This window comes from Anopheles stephensi, chromosome 2 (genome assembly GCF_013141755.1).
Source record: "Anopheles stephensi strain Indian chromosome 2, UCI_ANSTEP_V1.0, whole genome shotgun sequence".
Classification (NCBI taxonomy): Eukaryota; Metazoa; Arthropoda; class Insecta; order Diptera; family Culicidae; genus Anopheles; species Anopheles stephensi.
In genome coordinates, this window is record NC_050202.1 from 73,277,709 (window position 1) to 73,297,773 (window position 20,065).

General features: G+C 46.8%; 4 protein-coding genes across 7 annotated transcripts; 3 read left to right on the forward strand and 1 right to left on the reverse strand.

The window, feature by feature from the left end:
- The first annotated feature begins 190 nt into the window (after positions 1 to 190).
- LOC118503613 (titin-like) lies at positions 191 to 8,337 on the forward strand. 4 transcript variants are annotated; one of them, XM_036037090.1, is made up of 9 exons: positions 191 to 510; positions 593 to 903; positions 1,233 to 2,972; positions 3,046 to 3,141; positions 3,222 to 3,899; positions 3,972 to 5,388; positions 5,428 to 5,489; positions 5,561 to 5,653; positions 5,744 to 8,337. In XM_036037090.1, exons 1-9 carry the CDS (start codon positions 325 to 327, stop codon positions 8,184 to 8,186), a joined length of 7,026 nt encoding a protein of 2,341 aa, XP_035892983.1. In that variant the 5' UTR covers positions 191 to 324; the 3' UTR covers positions 8,187 to 8,337. The 4 variants fall into 4 exon arrangements, with proteins under 4 accessions (XP_035892983.1, XP_035892982.1, XP_035892985.1 ...); XM_036037092.1 differs by having other exon boundaries at positions 192 to 510; positions 3,972 to 4,209; positions 4,438 to 5,489; XM_036037089.1 differs by having other exon boundaries at positions 3,984 to 5,489.
- A 797-nt stretch (positions 8,338 to 9,134) lies between these two features.
- Positions 9,135 to 11,901, forward strand: LOC118506162 (solute carrier family 35 member F6). The gene is made up of 5 exons (XM_036042934.1): positions 9,135 to 9,760; positions 9,843 to 9,990; positions 10,271 to 10,424; positions 10,876 to 11,163; positions 11,231 to 11,901. Exons 1-5 carry the CDS (start codon positions 9,684 to 9,686, stop codon positions 11,713 to 11,715), a joined length of 1,152 nt encoding a protein of 383 aa, XP_035898827.1. The 5' UTR covers positions 9,135 to 9,683; the 3' UTR covers positions 11,716 to 11,901.
- A 284-nt stretch (positions 11,902 to 12,185) lies between these two features.
- Positions 12,186 to 15,632, forward strand: LOC118506161 (MMS19 nucleotide excision repair protein homolog). Its single transcript, XM_036042933.1, has 3 exons — positions 12,186 to 12,377; positions 12,451 to 15,065; positions 15,125 to 15,632. The coding sequence occupies exons 1-3, from the start codon at positions 12,290 to 12,292 to the stop codon at positions 15,326 to 15,328; spliced, it is 2,907 nt and encodes a 968-aa protein (XP_035898826.1). The 5' UTR covers positions 12,186 to 12,289; the 3' UTR covers positions 15,329 to 15,632.
- Positions 15,633 to 15,990: 358 nt separating this feature from the next.
- LOC118506163 (MORN repeat-containing protein 4 homolog) lies at positions 15,991 to 18,342 on the reverse strand. The gene is made up of 4 exons (XM_036042935.1): positions 18,095 to 18,342; positions 16,639 to 17,006; positions 16,549 to 16,568; positions 15,991 to 16,477 (listed from the first exon to the last, which is right to left on the reverse strand). The coding sequence occupies exons 2-4, from the start codon at positions 16,822 to 16,824 to the stop codon at positions 16,210 to 16,212; spliced, it is 474 nt and encodes a 157-aa protein (XP_035898828.1). The 5' UTR covers positions 16,825 to 17,006; positions 18,095 to 18,342; the 3' UTR covers positions 15,991 to 16,209.
- Between the last annotated feature and the right edge of the window lie 1,723 nt (positions 18,343 to 20,065).

Genomic DNA, 20,065 nt, shown 5'->3' on the forward strand with positions numbered 1-20,065 from the left:
CTTCTTTATCTTTTTTTCAAATGTTTTATTTTTCGTAACTGAAGTAATTTAACCTTTTCTTTTTAATGGAAATTTACCGGTTGGCAACTGCCAAAATTTGCACAAACACTGTGCGACGCAGTCGGCTGTCAACTTACAGTTATTGTAGTTACATTATTGCAGTTTCATACTGCAGAACTCAACGGTTTTCGGCATTTGCAGTTGGTATCATTCGAAGAAAGCACGTCAAGCTTCGCATCAGACATTTTGTGAACAGAAGCGCAGCTGTGAAGAGTGGTGAAAGGAAGATTTTGTGGCGGTATTTGATTGTTAAAGTAAACGCCCATGATGTATTCCGTAAAGGGAGCAACAATTTACATTCTGTGCGAAGAAAGTGGTAAAATACTTGAAAAAATAGCTGTGAACACCAATCGGATCACATTTGGTTCATACCCGCTGAACAACGTCCGCTTGCATACGCCAAATACCGAGCGGCTGCACTGTAAAATATTTGCGGATTCGTCCAATTCGGTACGTGGAATTAGTCGAACCATACTTCCATGTGATGCTTGCCTTGGTGTGGTGATATTAATTGCGTTTCGTGACTTTTCAGGTGACTATCGTCAATTATTCACAGAGTAATCCTGTGCGAGTGAATAACACCCGTGTGCAGAGTACAACGGATTTACATGACAATGATAAATTCGAAGTGGCCGGCTGCTTGTTTTTGTGGAATTTCAATCCTGCAAACATCAAAGCAGTTCCCAAGCCGAAAAAGCGCACAATCCAGCAATGTAGGCGGAAAACGATCACGTTGAAACGGGTGCGAAGCAGCGGGGATATTGAAAAACAAAGCTGCGCGATAGTACCACGGTCGGTTAGTTTGATGCTGAATGCCTATAGGAAACGGCGAACAATTCACAGGTAGGAGTTTGCATACGCATTGTAGTTTGGTAGCTTCCTAAAGCAGAGCAGTCATCGGTTCCCTCCTAGGAATATATAAATAATGGAATGAATAGAAGGCGTCATCAAAACTGTCCCCGTGGATGAAAGACACCCAGGGGTTTTCAAGCTAGATCATCAACGTTCTTCGAAACACACTTTCCTTAACGTTGCAAAGGGTGAACGGGTTAGAATTGCATGTATTATTTATTTATGGGAGAGTCGTTCACCGTTGCTGACAGTGTTACGTTATTGAGCTGGATTCAAACCCCTTTTAAAACAATGTTTTGTATAACTTTTTTTCCCTTTAGCAATACTGTGTTCAGACAATCATCCTTATGCGATGCAAACATATCAAACAACCGGTGCGAAGAAAATAATCTATCCGAGCACGCTAGTAACGCACTCGTTGAAACGAGTACGCCAACAACCGTCAATATTATGCGGCCAGATTTATCTCCCGCTATTACACCGCTCATTGAAAAGGAAAACATCGTGCCTGCAAACATTCAAGAACTAATTACTGGCGATCTTATGACTAAAACGCATACACCCGTATCTAAGCGACGACACTTGGCCTGCCATACGCCTGTGTCTCATTTAATTGATTTAACGACTCCGCCGGCCAAAACTCGGGCGACAAGCTCGGCGCGAAAAGCATTATCCAGCAAAGCAATTCAGTCTCCACGGCTACTAGATGTTGTGAATATAGTAACACCTAGTCCAAAGAAAATCAGCAGAACGCCAATTTCGTTACGAAGCACTACATCAACGCCGAAAACTACATTATTAAAATCGGCCATCAAAAATTCACGAGCACACGAGCCGAGTCCTAAGAAAACACCCCTTACTTCCGGTTTCGCGAAGAAAACTCCAAATGTAAAATTGAACACGCCGCGTTCAAATACACCAAAACTTGCGCCGGTCTCTGGCAAGAGTTCTACGCCCAAAGCAAGGAAGCATTTAATGTCGTCTCTAAACGAGAAGAAGGGAGTTCCTATGTACAAAACGGATTCTCCAGTACCAATCATAAGTTTGGAAGAATCAAGCAAACATTCAACACCAACGCTCACAAAAAGACAAGGCACTGCTGCTACGCCGAAGCGAACCGTTTGCGGTACTCCGAAGGGCCAGCTTCTGGAACGATGTAATATTCAGCAACCTGCTAGCGTCGTAACTTCTGCAAACACTGACAATATTGGCGAAGTAGAGTGTCCCAGCGTTGAGCCGATTATTGATGTGCGATCAATAATAAAGAAGCCGAATCGGACTACACAGATACGATCGGCCAAATATTCCGATATAACTCCTCACGAATCTTTTGCTGACGGACTGATGCCAATTGCTTCTATACCTCCAGAAGAAACTGTGATAGTGTTCCAGGCCGAGAGCAGCGTGTCAACGCCATCTAACATACTTCAGGACGAATTGAAATGTGTGAGTGACATGCCATCGAATGTTAACCCTAATCGCAATTCTTGTTCATCGGCCATAGCCCCCTTTTTCTCCGACGCATCTCAGAAGACACGTAAAACTATGAGCGATTTCAGCAGCAGACTACCGGCGAGTCCTTTACGGCCCTTGAGTCATTACAAGTTGATTCAAAGCAACTTAGATTCGATCGATGTTTCAACAAAAGACACGAAGGCACACCCAGCAATTATTGTTTCAGAAGACGATAACGATGAAAATGAATTGCTGGCAGAAAGTGGCATGACCCAATCTCTACAAAACGATTCGATTCCCACAACTCCTGAGCTGAGACATTCATGGCGACACACTCGGAAATGTATCGGCAGCGCGTTTACATCTTTGAATACTTCTCGACCACAGTTGGATTTGACCGCAGAAATAGACGAAAGTCTAGTGCTAACAGAGGATGAGGAAGCCGTACCCGAAAATAATCAGCTTTATAACTTGGAATGCTCTAACCCAATACCTTCGTCGGATGTAGAACAATTGGTTTTACATAATGCTAGCAGCAATAATCGCCCAGCATCCATGGTTCCAGAAACGACCACTGAAATATCGTCGGGTTTGATGTCTCACAGGTAGGACAGAAATCTGTTTATTAGTGATTTCTTGGCGTATGCTGTGCACTAACATATATGTTGCGTATTTTAGTTTTGATAACGAGCCACCTTTACGCGATTCTGACGATATTGCTGAATGTTCGATAACTGAGCAGGAAAAGGTCCAGGAAGATGCAGTGCATCAAGAGTGAGTATACGATAAAAACTAAATGTACGTAACAAATCAGTGCAGTATTCTAATTTTCATTTGTTAAATAATTCCAATAGAGCCAGTTATTCCACGAAGATCGCATTACACTTGGAAATACCAGAGCTCATTTTCAATCATTTCGACGAGGACGAAAAGGAGGTGGAAGCGATTTCGGAATCGAAGACAGGCGACAACGAAATGGCAGAGATTACCGAATCTCAGGCCGACGACGAGGAAGTGGAAGAGATTTCTGAATCGCAGACTGGCGATAAGGAAGTGGTAGTGATTTCCGAATCGCAGATTGACGACAAGGACGAGGAAGAGATGTTCGATTCGCAGGCTGAAGACAAGAAAGTGGAAGAGATGTCAGAATCGCAGACTGAAGGCCAGGAAGTGGAAGAGATTTCCGAATCGCAGACTGTCGTCAAGGAAGAGGAAGAGATTCCAGAATCGCTGATTGAAGACAAGGGAGTGGAAGAGATGTCAGAATCACAGCTTGAAGGCCAGGAAGTGGAAGAGATTTCCGTATCGCAGTCTGTCGACAAGGAAGACTCACAGATTGATGACAAGGAAATAGAAGAGATACCAGAGTCTCATACTGACGACAAGGAAGTGGAAGAGATCCCAGAGTCACAGACTGTCGACAAGGAAGAGGAAGAGATTCCAGAACCGCAGATTGAAGACAAGGAAGTGGAAGAGATTGCAGAACCCCGGTCTGAAGATAAGGAAGTGGAAGAGATTTCTCAATCACAAGAGTAAGTATACGATAAGAATTAAATGTTTGCTTTGCAACAAAAAATACAGCATTTTAATTTAAATTTGTTTAGTAATTCTCGCAGATCCAGTTATCCCAGCGATACTGTATTAATTATGGAATCACCAGAGCTTCACAGTAACTTCGACGAGAAGGACAAGGAAGTAATTTCCGAATCGCAGATTGACGACGAGGAAGTAAAAGAGATTTCAGAATCGCAGTCTGAAGACAAGGAAGACCCACAGACTGACGACAAGGAAATAGAAGAGATACCAGAGTTACATACTGACGACAAGGAAGTAGAAGAGATTTCCGAATCGCAGACTGTCGACAAGGAAGAGGAAGAGCTCCCAGGATCACACCCTGATGAAGAAAAAGAAGTGGTAGAGATTGCAGAATCGCAGATTGACGATAAGAAATTGGAAGAGATTCCACAATCACAGCCTGAAGAGAAGGAAGTGGAAGAGATGTCAGAATTGCAGCAGGAAATGGAGGAGATCCCTGAGCCACAGACTGACGACAAGGAAATAGAAGAGATATCCGAATTGCAGACTGTCGACAAGGAAGTGGAAGAGATGTCTGAATTGCAGCCTGAAGACAAGGAAATAGAAGAGATTCCAGAGTCGCAGGCTGCCGACAAGGAAATAGAAGAGATCTCAGAGTCACAGACTGACGACAAGGAAGTGAAAGATATATCCGAATCGCAGATTGACGGCAACGAAGTGGAAGAGATGTCAGAGTCACATACTGTCGACAAGGAAGAAGAAGAGATTCCTGAATCGCAGCAGGAAATGGCGGAGATACCAGAGCCACAAATTGACCAGATACCAGAATCCCAGTCTGAAGATAAGGAAGTGGAAGAGATTTCCGAATCGCAGCCTGAAGACAAGGAAGACCCGCAGACTGACACCAAGGAAGTGGAAGATATATCCGAATCGCAGACTGACGACAACGAAGTGGAAGAGATTTCTGAACCGCAGCAGGAAATGAGGGAGATCCCAGAGCCACAGACTGACAACAAGGAAGAGGAAGAGATGTCAGAATCACAGCCTGAAGTCAAGGAGGAAGAGATTTCCGAATCGCAGATTGACGATAAGGAATTGGAAGAGATTCCTGAATCGCAGCCTGAAGACAAGGAAATAGAAGAGATACCAGAGTCGCAGGCTGCCGACAAGGAAGTGGAAGAGATATCAGAGTCACAGACTGACGGCAAGGAAGAGGAAGAGATTTCCGAATCGCAGCCTGAAGATAAGGAAGTGAAAGAGATTCCTGAGTCACAGACTGACGACAAGGAAGTAGAAGAGATTTGTGAACCGCAACAAGAATTGGAGGAGGTCGCAGAGCCGCAGACTGACGACAAGGAAGAGGAAGAGATGTTAGAATCGAAGACTGAAGACAAGGAAATGGAAGAGATCCCAGAGTTGCAAGCTGTCGACAAGGAAATAGAAGAGATCCCAGAGTCACAGACTGACGACAAGAAAGTGGAGGAGATACCAGAGTCACAGTCTGACGACAAGAAAGTGCATGAGATTTTAGAATCACTGGGAGAGATTCCAGGTTCAGAAGTTATGTCGGATTCGCTTTCCCAAAGGTATGGTAAAAAATTGTCGGCTCATTAGTAGTTAAATGTTGCATACTGAAAAATATTGTTTTTTATTGTAGTTCGAATGAAGAAGCAACGTCTCGCAATGCTGAAAATAATGAACGTTCAGTAATCGAGTCGGAGCTAGCCTATCAGCGAGCAACGGTGCAAGCGTGAGTATTAGATAAGCATAAATATGCATCTCTGAAGTGTGCAATATGTAATTAATATTAATATTTGTTTTGTTTGTACAATGGTAACAGAACGTCGGAAAAGGCGGATGGAAATATGCTACAACTGGGAACTTCCGTGCTAAGTGTCGATAAAAACGACAAACCAGTTGAAGCGATTTCAGGCATAGAACCTAAACAAATGCCAACAACTCCAAAAGTCTCTAAAAGGCGCCTCTATTCCAAAAGCAACTATAACAGTGAAACACTCCTAACGCCGAATAACATTGTAGAATCTCCAAGAGCAGTGCAGGTTACATTCTCGGAAGGCTACCCGAGCTTAGTGAAAACCATGCAACAGCACAAAAATGATGCTGAAAACCTAGTTCGTGACAATCGTCCAAAGCGCTCTTGTCGGCTAAAGATAACGAATCTTTCGGAAGAGTTTCTTGCAGGCAATTCCCCTGCGCCGAAGTTTGTGAAACCGAAGCCCGAGGCTTCTGAGCACCACGACTCGTTTGCTGTCAATGAGGGAGAGTCTGGTGATATCCAGAATGAAAAATCCGATACCAGTATCATTCAAAATTCGTCACAAACGTTGGATGGAGCGGCAATGGAAGACAGTCGAAAAGACAAAGATGTGTCAACCGGAGCTAGAAAGGGTCGTACGCAAAAGAAGGTTATTCTAGAGGAGTCTTCAACAGTACAGACGCCAGTCAGAAAAGGTCGGAACCGTAAACCTGTTGACACGGTAAAAGAAACGGATGCTACCAAGGAACCACTGGGCGATACTGAAGCAATTGAGCAGGAAGACAACCAGAATATGGATGATGCTGAAGCCGATTCGCTGGCAACAGACGACAAGGAAGAGCAAAAAGATAAACCACAAGTAGCAAGAAAGGGCCGGGCGCTCCGAAAGATTGTTCCTCAAGAAGAGCCTTCCAGCGTAAGGACGCCAATCAGAAAGGGCAGAGGCCGAAAAGTTGCTGACGCGGTAAAAGCGATAGATCCTAGCAAAGAACCACTGGTCGAAGCTGAAGGAATCGAGCAGGAAGAGCCCCAGAACATGGAGAATGAAACAGAACTATCGCTCCGGGAAACCAAGCAAGCTGGTACACCCGCTGAAGCTGCCGATTCCATGGCAACAGACGACAAGGAAGAGCAAAAAGCAGAACCGACAGTATCAAGAAAGGGTCGGGCGCTTCGAAAAATTGCTCCTCAAGAAGAGCCTTCCACCGTAAGGACGCCAGTCAGAAAGGGTAGAGGCCGAAAAGCTGCTGACGCGGTAAAAGAAGTAGATGCTGCCGGAAAACCACTGGCCGAAGCTGAAGCAATAGAACAGAAAGATAATCAGAACAAGGATGGTGCAACCGAACTATCGCTCCAGGACATCAAGCAAGTTAGTACACCCGCTGAAGCTGAATCGATGGCAACGGACGATAAGGAAGAGCAAAAAGGTAAACCAAAAGTAGCAAGAAAGGGCCGGGCGCCGCGAAAGATAGCTCTTCAAGAAGAAGAGCCTTCTAGTGCAAGGACGCCAGTCAGAAAGGGTAGAGGCCGAAAAGTGGTTGACGCAGTAAAAGAGGTGGATGCTAGCGAAAAATCGTTTGGCGAAGTTGGAGCAATCGAGCAGAAAGATAATCAGAAGACGGAGGATAAAAAGGAACTGTCGCTTCGGAGAACCAAGCGCGCTGCTGAACCTGCTGACACTGATTCGATGGCAGCGGACGACAAAGAAAAGCTTAATGCTGAACCAACAGCAGCAAGAAAGGGTCGAACACGAAAGATAGCTGCTCTGGAAGAGTCGTCTTCTAGTGGTGTAAAGACGCCAGTCCGGAGGGGCCGAAAAGTAGCTAGAGTAGCAGAGGAAAACGTCGCTCCGGAAACTCCGTTGGGCGAAACTGAAGTGAGCGAGCAGCATCGTATCACGACACCGACACCTAACAAAACAGGCAAAAGACGTTTGGTTGATCTGCGTGGTGATGAAGACGCTCAGAGCGCGGCTGATTCGATGGCAACAGGCGACAAAGATGAAAAGCTTACTGACCAGCCAACGGGAGCAAGAAAGGGTCGGGCGCCGCGAAAGGTAGTTATTCTAGAAGAACCTTCCTCAATCGTAAAGACGCCAGTCAGAAGGGGCCGAAAAGCAGCAAAGAAGGCAGAAGAAATTCCCGCAACCGAAACAAACCCTCTGGACGAAACTGCGGTGTCTGAGCCGGATCTGGAAAAGCCGCCGGCCAGAAAAGGAAGAAGGCGCAAAGCAGAATTAGGTGAGAATGAAAACGATCACAAATCGGACGATATGAATGAACGGACGAAACGGACTAGACGGCCGCAGGCGCAGGAGGTAGTGCCGGAAGATATAAACGTTGAAGCTACGGCTGAAAAGACAAGCACCAGTCGAACGAAAGCGAAGAGGACGGCCAAGAAAAACGATGAAAGTGTTTCGGACAATACGGATGTAGCAAGTAGTGCTGCTGAAAGTCCAAAGCTGGAAAAAATACCAAGAAGAACACGCGCTAAAAGGAACTGCTAACTTTGAAAAGATGACTGTGTGCGATGATTTTTTCGTATGAAACACAATTCCATGTTTTGAGATTTTATGTCTTGTCGTGTTTTGTCATTATTATAATGTTATTTCGTTTGATCGTAATGTATAAAATAAATATTCTTATTTTACAAGAGTACGCTCCTCTGTGCAGCCACCTGCATCTCTTCTTCTTCGACATTATAACCTCTATTGTTCTCTGCCTACTATTTCTGAGTTCCTTGACTTGATTACCCGTTAATATATATGGTAAAAGACTCGAGAAGGCCCCCCCCTAGAATATTTTGTGTGCAGCACTGTGGCCTGTCATTTTTATAGCACAAAGGGAATTTTGTATGGTCAAAAATCGTTTGATAACAACATTGTGCATTGTTCCTTAATACTGTTACTGGACAGCGAGTAGAGCATGATAATATACATTGTAAGAAGTGATTTGAAATGTTATTATTCTTATTTTTCGTTCTTTTCTGAATATCTATGCCCGATAACAAGGATCCATCGAACCAATGTTCCGTTACAGTCTGGGAACACCGTGTATGTTGTAAGCCTGATTGGACGCTCCCAGCGTGACCAAAAATTATAGCTTAGTTCCTGCAATCCAATATAAATGGTCAGGATAGAGGGAAGGGGATTTAATCGAATAATAAGCAATATTTCATTCGACTTTATTCAACCATTTTTGACCACACTGAAAGCAATACTGTGAAGCTTTCGCAACGTGTGTACTGCGAATTGCATACATTCAGGCGTAAATCCTACAGTGCCTAACAATTTCAGGGGGGCCTTCTCGAGTCTTTTACCCACAATGTTTATATGAAAAGAGTTATGACCATACAAAAATCCTACTGTGCAATAAAAATGACATGCCACAGTACTGCACACAAAAGATTCTAGGGGGGGGGCCTTCTCGAGTCTTTTACCTTTTTTCCTATTTTTGCCTAGTTCTGTCAACATGACAACTGGATGCCCCATCTGACGCTTATTTGACGTTGGCGATTCATTTTGTTAGTTGGGTGTGTAGGGAACGAGTTTGCATTTGCGTTGTGATCAGCTGTGAGTTGCGACGCGCACCAAGCAAGTAGCAAGTTGTTTTCGTTTTCCGAACGCGCCTACTGCGAGGACAGTGAAAAGTGGAAAACAGATCGATTCGCTTACAGTGGCGAACGGTTTCCGGCTGGGTCAAGTGCATGGAATAGCGGGGGGAAAGAGCTGTACGCGTATAGTATTCGGCATAGCAGGCGCGATTGCCCCCGTAGCTGGGGCGTTGAATTCCTTTGTCATCGTGCGTGGAGATATGGCCATGGTGTAGGGGCAGCAGCAGCCATTTAGAAGCTCGCTTCTTCTTGCCCGTGTTTGTCGTTGTCGTTGTTCGTCTGCTTTCGCGCCTTTGGTTTATTGCAGTTGTTTGTTTATCCTATTGTGGCGCAGTTGCCCACAATTTCCCATCCGTGTGTGATCTCCGCCAGTTCCGAAAGGGGAAACAAAATGGCCTGGTCGCAAAAGCAATTCATATTTGCCCTCACGATGGTGGTGACGGGCTCGATAAACACGCTCAGTACAAAGTAAGTGGACATGTTTTTTTGCTTTTGTTTCGCGTAATCGATATCCAATGCTTATGCGTTGTTTGCAAATTGCAAATTACAGGTGGGCTGATAATATAGAGTCCGAAGGCTCGGATGGACAGGTACGACGGTTCGAGCATCCGTTCGTACAGGCGTGTGCAATGTTTCTCGGCGAGTTTCTTTGTCTACTGGCATTCAAAGCCGTTTACTATCATCTGCGTCGCAAGAACGTAAGTTGTCCTGGATCTAGCTACCCTACCAACCGGCACATATAAACCGTTTCATAGCAATAAGGGAAAGGGACGCCCACAGTCCACAGTAGGCATGGATTGAAAAGCTCCCGATGACGGATTCAAAATCATGGCCCACACTGTACTGTGGTTATTGCTACGGAACAGCTTATCAGCATGAACGCATCACTCGTGCTACTGTACCATTACCATACACTCCTCCTTCTGTACCACTCATACTGTTTTTTTTTTGCTTTCATTGCTTTTTGCCCCTGGACAGAATGGTGCTGAAGATCGGCATGATCTCGTACAGGGCAACCGTCAGTTCAGTCCCTTCATCTTATTTGTACCGGCTATGTGCGATATGCTGGCGACCTCCATTATGTACGTCGGGCTCAATCTGACCTACCCCTCTAGTTTTCAATTGCTGCGAGGTAAGTAAAACATTGAACAGAGTTAGGGACCCGCGTTTTACTACACTGCCCAAGGTACACAGTATCGCAACCGATTGCGCAAAACAGATCAATACCGCTTAAGCGTCACGTACATAAATATTTCTTTGTTTAATTATATGCAGAGTGGCTGCAACAGTGGCGAAAACGGATGACTCATCCCACACTTACATAAACTAGAACTTTTTATCGCGGATGAACTGTTTTTTGAAAATCAAAAATATTTATTTTTCAACTCCAGCTAGTGCAATCATAATTTCTCCTAGGTGAACAAAGCACACGAAGCCATTAAAATTCGATCAAATCCAACGGCTACTAGCTGCGATCACATAGTAACCAGCATTGAACCATTTTTCACTCTCTCTCTCTTTCTCTCACTCTCTCTATACATGTTCTATTTCTCATTCTTTCTTGTTTTTGCCTTTCCACACAGGGTCCGTCATCATCTTTGTCGCTATACTAAGTGTAGCGTTCCTGAACCGCACGCTGGTGAAGCGCGAATGGTTCGGCATTGCCTTTATCATGCTCGGTCTGGTGGTGGTCGGCATGTCCGATGTGCTGTCGAACGATAATACGGGCTCACAGTACACCCGGAACAATGTGATCACGGGCGATCTGCTCATTATACTGGCCCAAATTATAACCGCGGTGCAGATGGTGTACGAAGAGTACTATGTGACCGCGTTGAACATTCCGGCACTGCAAGCAGTAGGATGGGAAGGTAAGCACGGCTTCGACCACACTCGGGACGAGCAACTGACAAACTTTTTTTTTCCGTTTGACCGTAGGGTTCTTCGGCTTTTCCGTGCTCGGTTCGCTCCTGCTGCCCATGTACTTTATCCACGTGATGTACCCGTTCAACGGCAATGCGCACGGAGTGCTGGAGGATTTGCCCGATGCGCTCGCCCAGCTGGCGAACAACTATCAGCTAATCATCGCCATCTGCGGCATGATCGTGTCGATTGCGTTTTTCAACTTTGCCGGCATTAGCGTGACGAAGGAAATATCCGCTACCACGCGGATGGTGCTCGATTCCGTGCGCACGCTTGTCGTGTGGATGGTGTCGCTGCTGCTGGTTTGGCAAAAGTTCCACTACCTGCAGCTGATCGGGTTCGCGGGGCTCCTGTTCGGCATGTGCCTGTACAATGATATTTTCGTGCTGCAAGCGTACCGGCGCGTCAGGGTGGCACTGTTGCTGCGCATTGGGCGTCAGTCGGCTGATGGGATGAGCGAGGTGATTATCAACCGGCAAGCAGATGAGCCGGACCGTTAGACTGAAAACAAAAGCAGGGGCAGCTGGTGCAGCAGGTTGTCCCGAAAATTCGTTTCCTGTATGTTGTGTAATGTTGTAGCTCCTTGAGCTGGTACTCTCCGATGTGCGTATCATCATACAAAAATATCTCAATCCATAATAACTCTTTACTGGTAGAGGAATAAACGTGAAACCAACTGAAGCATGTGTAAGGCTATGCAGAGAAAGGAGGTTCTTTAGCCACCTGTGCATTTGATAAAGATGATTAATGTGATGGCATGAATCGCAATGTGTGAGTGTAGAAAAATAAGCTGTTTGTTTTAATGAAATTTGTGTGTTTTTTTTGTACGAAAATAATAATAAGCATTTCCAAATCAGCATCTTCCAACGGAATTTTTAAAAACTCGTCATCCACGCGACTACAACCGCACCACTTAACACCGCTGTGACAATTACCACAGTCTGTTTGTTTTGCTTTGTGACAGTTGCCGATCGTCCGCTTTGTTGTTATCGCCTCATATGTTGAAACACCATCACCGTGCATCGTGCACAGCAAATTTCACGTGAATTGTGTTGAATTAAAACGGCCTGCAAGATGAAATTCCCCTGGTCGCACACGACGATAGTGGATATGATACAAAATGACCACAAAGTGGAGGAAAAATGTGACCAAGTTACAAAAGGTAAGTAGTATTGTACGCGATTTCTTTGTTCGATTGCCCCGCATTGTCTTTGTGCCTCCTTCCTCGGTTGTAGATATTGTTGCTGGCAAGCTAAACATTGCAGAATTCGTTGAAGAGCTAGGTCCAGCACTGACCCACACCGATGCGCCGATACGCGCCAAAGGAACGACGCTCCTGTCCAACGTGCTGATGGATCTGCCCGTCGACTGTCTCAGTGCGAGTCAGGTGGAACTGTTGTGCACGTTTTACATCGATCGTTCGCTAGATCACAACACGGTAACACCGATGGTGCTGGCTGGCATTGATGCATTGACACGCATGACCCACTTCCCGGACGGTGCGGCCGTACGCTTGCTGCGAGCGCTTTTCGAGCGCGTTCCGTGCCAGAGTCAGAAGAAGCCGCAACGCACCCTGTACTTCCAGCTGTTCCTCCGGCTGGCCGAGCGGAAAACTTCCGAGCTGAAGGAGTGGGGAGTGGATTTCGTGTACGGAGTGATCGGTGCGATGGAAGGCGAGCGCGATCCGCGCAATTTGCTGTATTTGTTCGAACACATGCCACCATTGCTCCGGACCTTCCCGATGTACCATCTGGCGGAGGAGATGTTTGAAACGTTTGCCTGCTACTTCCCGATCGAGTTCCATCCCAATCCGAACGATCCGGTCGTGATTACGCGCGAAACGCTGGCAGAACTCTTGGCAAACTGTCTGTGCGCGACGGCCGAGTTGGCGCAGTTTGCCGTACCGCTGCTGCTGGAGAAGCTCGATAGCAGACTGATTGTGGCGAAGCTTGATTCGCTTGCCCTGCTGACACGGTGCTTGGAGTTGTTGGACGTGCCAAAAATAGAGGAACATCATGACGAGCTGTGGACGGCACTGAAAAAGGAGCTGCAGTCGGTCGGGACTAAGTCCGCCTCGGAGAAGGAGCTGGCAGAGGCAGTTTACACCGCGATACAGGCAATGGTAAGGAATGCGTCCGGCAGCGAGCCATCCGCTAAGGCGTTGCTCGATAAGATCCTGCTTAGCGTAATGGGCGGTCTGATGGATGCCAGCTCCAAGCAGTTCGAAACGAACCTTCGCGTGGAGCTGAGCTGTGCCCAGGCGAGTGAGTACTGTGCCGTGTATGTGATAGAAAAGCTAGTTCCCATGCTGCTCGGTCAGCTGCATGCAGATGGACCGATGGAGCCGCGCACTGCAAGCGTGCTGATCGACGCGATACAGCGTCTGTGTGCCGTTTGTGCCCATTGGTACTGCATACACAAGCTGGACCCGGCAATCGTGGCTCAGGTGCACAAAAAGCTTATCGAAATACTGCTGCAAGAAGCTGACGCTTGCGAACAGAAACGGTCGGCATTGATGGCCCTGGCTGCCGTACCGGAAATGGTAACGAGCGAAAACCGATACGTGGTGTACGGTACGATAGTAAAGATTTTGCTAGCCGCTGGAGACAACCCACCGCAAACGGTTGCAGCGGTCCAGGAGTGCTTGTTCTCGTTTGCCATCCGCTACCAGCAGGAGGTGAAAACGGTCGTGCTGGAGAAGCTGATCGCGCACGAATATGCCACAGCTAGTCCGGCGCTAGTGAAGCTTGTGTTCGAAACTCTCGCCAAATTCATCCTTTACCATGGCTACGTGGATAAGATGATCAAATTTTTCCTGGCCAAAGTGTTTGACACCGACAATGAACAGCTGGCCATCGTTGCCATGGAAACGTTGACGGATGTTGTGGAGGGTGGCAAATCATCTCAGCTAGCTAAAGGAGAACTGTACGAGCAGTATAAACTAATCGATCGATTCTTCGACTATGCAGCAGCGAACGACCGGCTAAGCTCCGAGTATCTGCATGCCATGGCACAGCTGATCGGTGCCATCGTAAAGCAGCTGTCCGTGGAAGATCAGAAAGATTTGATACTGAAACGGTTGCCAACGCTGCAGCTTCAACTGCGGGCCAATCTTTACCTGGCTTCCGGATTGCTCGGTTACCTCGATCAAAGCGTGCCACTGGTCGATCACTTTGAAAATCTCGTCACCGACCTAAGCAAGCTGGCACTCGAATCGGACGATGAAAAGGTACGGTCCGTGTGCAACCGGTTGCTCTGCAGTCTGTTCAACCGAATGCCCGATGACGAACACCACCGTGGGGTGTTGAAGCGGCTGCTCAAAACCATCCGCGGGGAGCTGAAAAAACACAACCATCAGGCCGTAATCATACTGGGCTGGATTGGCAAGGGACTGATTGCACGCGGGCACGCGGAAGCCGGTGAAATCGTGGACGACATTGCGGATCTGCTCGACCATCCCACGCTCGGGCATATCGCAGCCCTTGCGTTCGAGATTCTGTCGATCGAATTCCCCCAGCTGCATCTACCCCTGTTGCGCAACCTGTTCAAGCAGAAGCTGTTCGTGTGGGTGATGAAAAAGCTCGAGCAAAAGCTGGAGCACTACGCCGAGGCGCATCTGAAAGCGTTGGCGTTTGTGCTGGCGGCCACACCGCACACGGTGCTGAAAATGAACCTGTCCAAGGTTGGCCCGGTGCTGCTCAAGTGTCTCGCACAGGACGACGACAGAACGATACTGGAAGCGTTGGCGATCGTGGTGCGCTTTACCCGCGATCAGGATCCGTTCGTGCAGGACCATCTGCAAACGTTGATACCGTTGCTGCTGAAGCTGACCGTACGCCAGTCGTCGATGGTAAGGAAACGGCGCTCCGTATCTGCCTGCCATAATTAACCATGCTTTTTCTTTTGCAGAAAATACGTATCGCTGCCCTCGAATGTTTGCTGTACGTGTGCAAATATCCCACCTTTCTGCTGCTACCCTTCAAGCAAAGCACACTGCTCGAGCTACAGAAACCGTTGGATGATCGGAAGCGTTTGGTAAGGAATGCGGCCGTAGCCACACGGCTTCAGTGGTTCGTTCTGGGCAGCACGGAGGAAGCAAAAGGCGACAAGTGAGCTGCCTCACACACACACACACATACACACCCACAAACAGGCCTACCTCGGGAAAATTGTCCTGCCCAAAGCAAACAAGTACACGCGATCGTTCCACAAAAACCGTGACGCATTTCTGCCCAGTGTGTTTTACAGCCCCGGTTGGCTGTGTTGCTGCCGGTGTCAGTTAGCGGAAGAAATCAAATTTCATTCGATAACGACACTCCTCTTTGACACTTTTCTTTCACTTATCTTATTTGCTCGTTATATTTAGTACCGAAGCATATCGTTAGAACCAGAATAAAGAACGATTTACAACAGAACATATCGACATATCGTCTGCAAGCCTTTCTCTACCGGATACAACAGGATCTACTTGATACCGAGAGACTCCGAAATAGAAAGTTCACCAGACTGGCTTTTTGTGGTTTGATGCACTGGATGGGATTTAAAACCCGGTCCTGCCGTGTGAAGAAATCAGAGGCTGAATTGAAACTCAGAGTTGGAACCTACGTCGACTAAGAAATCATTTCAGGAGAGGTTTGAGGCTCTCAGTTGCAACAGCATCTTGGAAGTCGTCAGAACTTCACTTATTTTGGATTTCAAATCATCACCAACGCCAACGCGCGCGAGGACTTCCGTTCTGGCTGTCCAAGACCACCGATTAAACCGAACAGAAGAGATAGAGGTAGTTAGATTTATTCGATGCAAACAATCTCACGCGATTCACTATCTCTAATCTCTTGGTTTGATGCTCTTATGTACAAGCACTTAATTGTCACAACGATAAAAAAAAACAAAACGAAAAGAACCACTAACATACTACTTAACAAAATGTTCAAAAAAACAGAACAAACATACGACGAACGGCAAAGGTTGCGTCCGAATGCCACGAAACCAATCTAACTACCCTGATCGCACTGGGCGCGCGCCATTAGAGCCACCTTCTGCGCCCGGTTAATCACATCCGGACAGCGCTTCTTCCGCACCAACCGGCAGTCCTGGAAGAAGCCTTCGTTGCGCGGGAATCCGTGGCTCTGGTCGCTGAACGTAATCAGTCCCAGACCCCAGATGCGTCCGCCCCGGAACTCGCCCTCGTACTTCATGCCGTCCGCCCGCCAGAACACACCGTGCCCGTGGAACCAGCCCTGCATAAACTCACCCTCGTACCTGTGCGTGGAGAGCAAAAAGGGGACATTGAAACAGTCTGCAGCAAAACCACGTAACGCACGTTCGCTCACTTGGCACCATCTGGAAAGCACTGAAAGAGGAAGCACGGGCGAACGGACGGTTAGGAGGGCAATTACGATTGCGGCCGGACAGTTGCTTACCATTACGCCGAGCCCGGAACACACGCCATTGCTGAATGCTCCATCGTACCGGGTACCGTCGGAGAACATCATCGAACCCATGCCGTGCTTTTGGCCCCGCTGGTTCCAATCGCCAATGTAGCGCGTCCCATCGTCATACCGATAGCCGCCACATTTCACCACTCCCGTCTGCATGCTGTCCATCATTGTTGCCGCCCTGGTGTGGTCTGACTGGTTAGACTGCCGGTTGCAAAGTTACTGTCGTCGTTGTCGCCCGCGTAGTATCAGTGCTCGCCACTGCAGCCAGAACTTGAAAGTAAATCCGATTTACCGAAACCATGCGCGGTGGATGGTGTTGGGAAATGGATTTCTTTCCTTTGTACGGTTTCCTAGATCGATAATCGTGGAGCGTGGTGGAACCAAATTTAATTAGTGTGCATGTTGTTGTTGGTGTGGTTTACACTATCTCGCAAATATTTCTCGTGTGGAAGTGGTCGATGGCAATTGAATGCATACTCTTAACCAAGGATCAGGATGACAAGACAGGACGAACCCGCTAGCATGAAAATGCTTTAATTCCCAGCAAAATGGGGCTTGGATTTCAATAACGAAGTTTTCATGGGGGCGGCACGGTAGTAGTAGATGCGACAACGGCGCCGATCTTCATACATCAGGACCGGGGTTCAAATCCCATCTGGGCCGATCCCCCATGTGACGGGGGGAGATATGCGAGCTGAGATTCGATCACTCCTCGGAACGAGAGCTCATTTCAAAGTGGTAATCGTGGTAGGCCGTTGTTTTCGAACAACCAGATTTGGTATACTACATCAACTTTCGTTGCTTTCGATGCCCGTGTCTTTGGTGTCCATGTTGAGGGCGACTGACTTAAAAAATGAAAAGGATCACTACAATCGCGGGCCGAATCATGGCGTATCCTATGGTAAGCGTGCCATCGACAGAAGGGACTTCCTGCTAGTCCGTGGCATCGCTCAATTTCAATTTGCTGAGAAGCTGAATTATGTCCATCCTTTTTTTTATCAACTTTAACCTAAAGCTAGCCTATTTTATCACCCATCACATTTTGTGTCACTTCCAACACACTTTTCTTTTCAAATTACACTGTTAATAGACGCTACTGCGGTGAATGCTCATGTAAAGCGATCGTTGCTGCCACAGCTGGTGCACTCACTCAAGCACACAGACACACACACTGCATTTAAACCGGTTACAATGCGAATCGCGTCTGCTCCGGTTATGTTTCACTGAGTAGCATAAATGTGTGTTACTACTACTGGTTAGTTGTCCGCTTTGGCCACATGTACCCACACTCAGCTCCGTTTAAAGCAGGGAGGTTCTTGCGGCTTGCCACCATCGATAAAGCTGCACTACAAACGTCCCTAATCACAAGCGGGCAGTTTTCACTTTCATCGACGCTCCTTCACTTCAATCCGGTTAGTAGCGCAACAAATAGGTGTACCTGGCGTTACCACGGTGACTGCCAGCAGCCTTCCGGAGCAGGGATGTTGTTCGACGTTCCGATGTAGCCTGGCGCGCGTCACTGTACCGAGTGCGTGGTGGATCGGCAACGAAACCACGCACCACCAGTCCACTATAACGTAGTAGGCGCGATGATCGTCTTCGCTCCCACCACACCAACGGCTCGAAGGCTCGTTTATGCCATACAAGGAAAGGCTAGCGCCGCGCACACACTGGAACGGAATAAGATACATGCGTAGCGAGCGCATCACAAGCAACACAAGCAAGCACGCCACCCGGAGCAGCGCATGCTTTGCGTTGTAAGAGAGTGTGTGCATTTTTCGAGCCGATCAATCTGGTACAGATTTTAGGCACGGTGGGATATGGGGTGGACGTTTTGCGGAAAGGAATTTGCAGTATAATTATTTTTCAACCTTTTACTAAATTGCTTAATCAGTTATTTACATATTTGTGGATCGAAAATTAAAATATTCATTCTAACATCTCCCATCTTAGCCTAATTTTAGGTTTCGATACGCTAAACCACAGGCGTAATAGGGTACAAGCAATGTTTGTTGCTAGCCTTAGTTTAGGCAAAACTGACGCTGCTTATCTTTTTTATCCTTCGTACCTTTTTGTGTTCCGTGTCTTGGACCTTAGATCTCGTGATCCTCTGTATCTTCAAGACCACTAGTTTCCTGGGACATTTCAATTTCAGCTTCGCTATTTTAAATTTTATTTCGTAAGCCCTGTTTTTCTCCTCATATCCTCTAAGCCCGTGAAACGCGCGTTTGCCCGACAATATTTCAGCTTTCGGAGCTACACACTTTTTTGACTTGAAGTATGTACCTTCCTTTTCAAATAAACTGTGAACATTTTTAGCTTACGTTTCCTATCCTAGGAGTTTTAGTATTAAATCACGCTTTTTATAAGAAGAAACAACGAGCTGTGATAGGTGATCGTGGGGTAGACCGACGGTGTAGGTGTTACAGGCACGAATCTGTGACTCGACAGAACCGCTAGCAATTCCAATTCGGACATTGTTACTACTACGCCTACGAGCTAATCGATTCAATTGCCAATGAGCGAACAAAAATGAGATGGAATAATAAAAAAAGTCATGTTATTAAATACAAAAAATTTCGACCGTTCTTCAACAATTCTGATAAAATCGTAAATTGGATTGTTAAAGGTAATAAAATAACAAAACGCAATAAAACAATAAAATTCAATTTCCAAATGTTTGCCCATGGTCAGCACCATAGTGAAATGTATGTTGCCATGGTAGCGCACCGCACGCTTGTCTTACCACTTAATCTCGATGGGCGAAATGTGGGTTGTGCACTGGCTCGTACTGACGTAAGTGCGGCGCATCAGGTTCACTCGATTTATAGTTAATTTGATCGTTCGCGTTTTACTAGTTTAATTACAACTTTTGTGCTACCATTTTGCAATTTCAAGCATCATTGGAGGATGCGCCGGTGTAAAGGCAATTGTTTTACTACTGGCCAATAACATTTTTCGGGCACGTTTTGCGACACTGTTTTGCCATTTTGTTTCGTTACCGCTTCTCAATGATTGATCAATATAAGATTGATCAATATATATAGCTTCGATAATAAATAGGACAGCAACAGACTGACCGTGGGATTTAAAATAGGCGTAAATAGATCTTCCGACAAAAATCATTCCACAACGGTCTAGAACGCGGCAGTTTCGAACACAAAAGAGCGTCTTGTTGGCCTTTTTTTGCGTGTGTGTGTGTGCTGCTGTGAGATGATTCAATTCAATAGATTACGAAGCAAGCAACGGGTTGTAACCGTCGCGTGCACCGTCGCGATACGCAACGGCGCGGATCACGGCCACACGACGATTTAAACGGACCCGCACAAATCTGTGGCCAGAAGCGAACAGGAAACAAAACAGATGCAGACAACAATTGGGCACGTTCGTGAGCCAGCTTGTGCGCCAA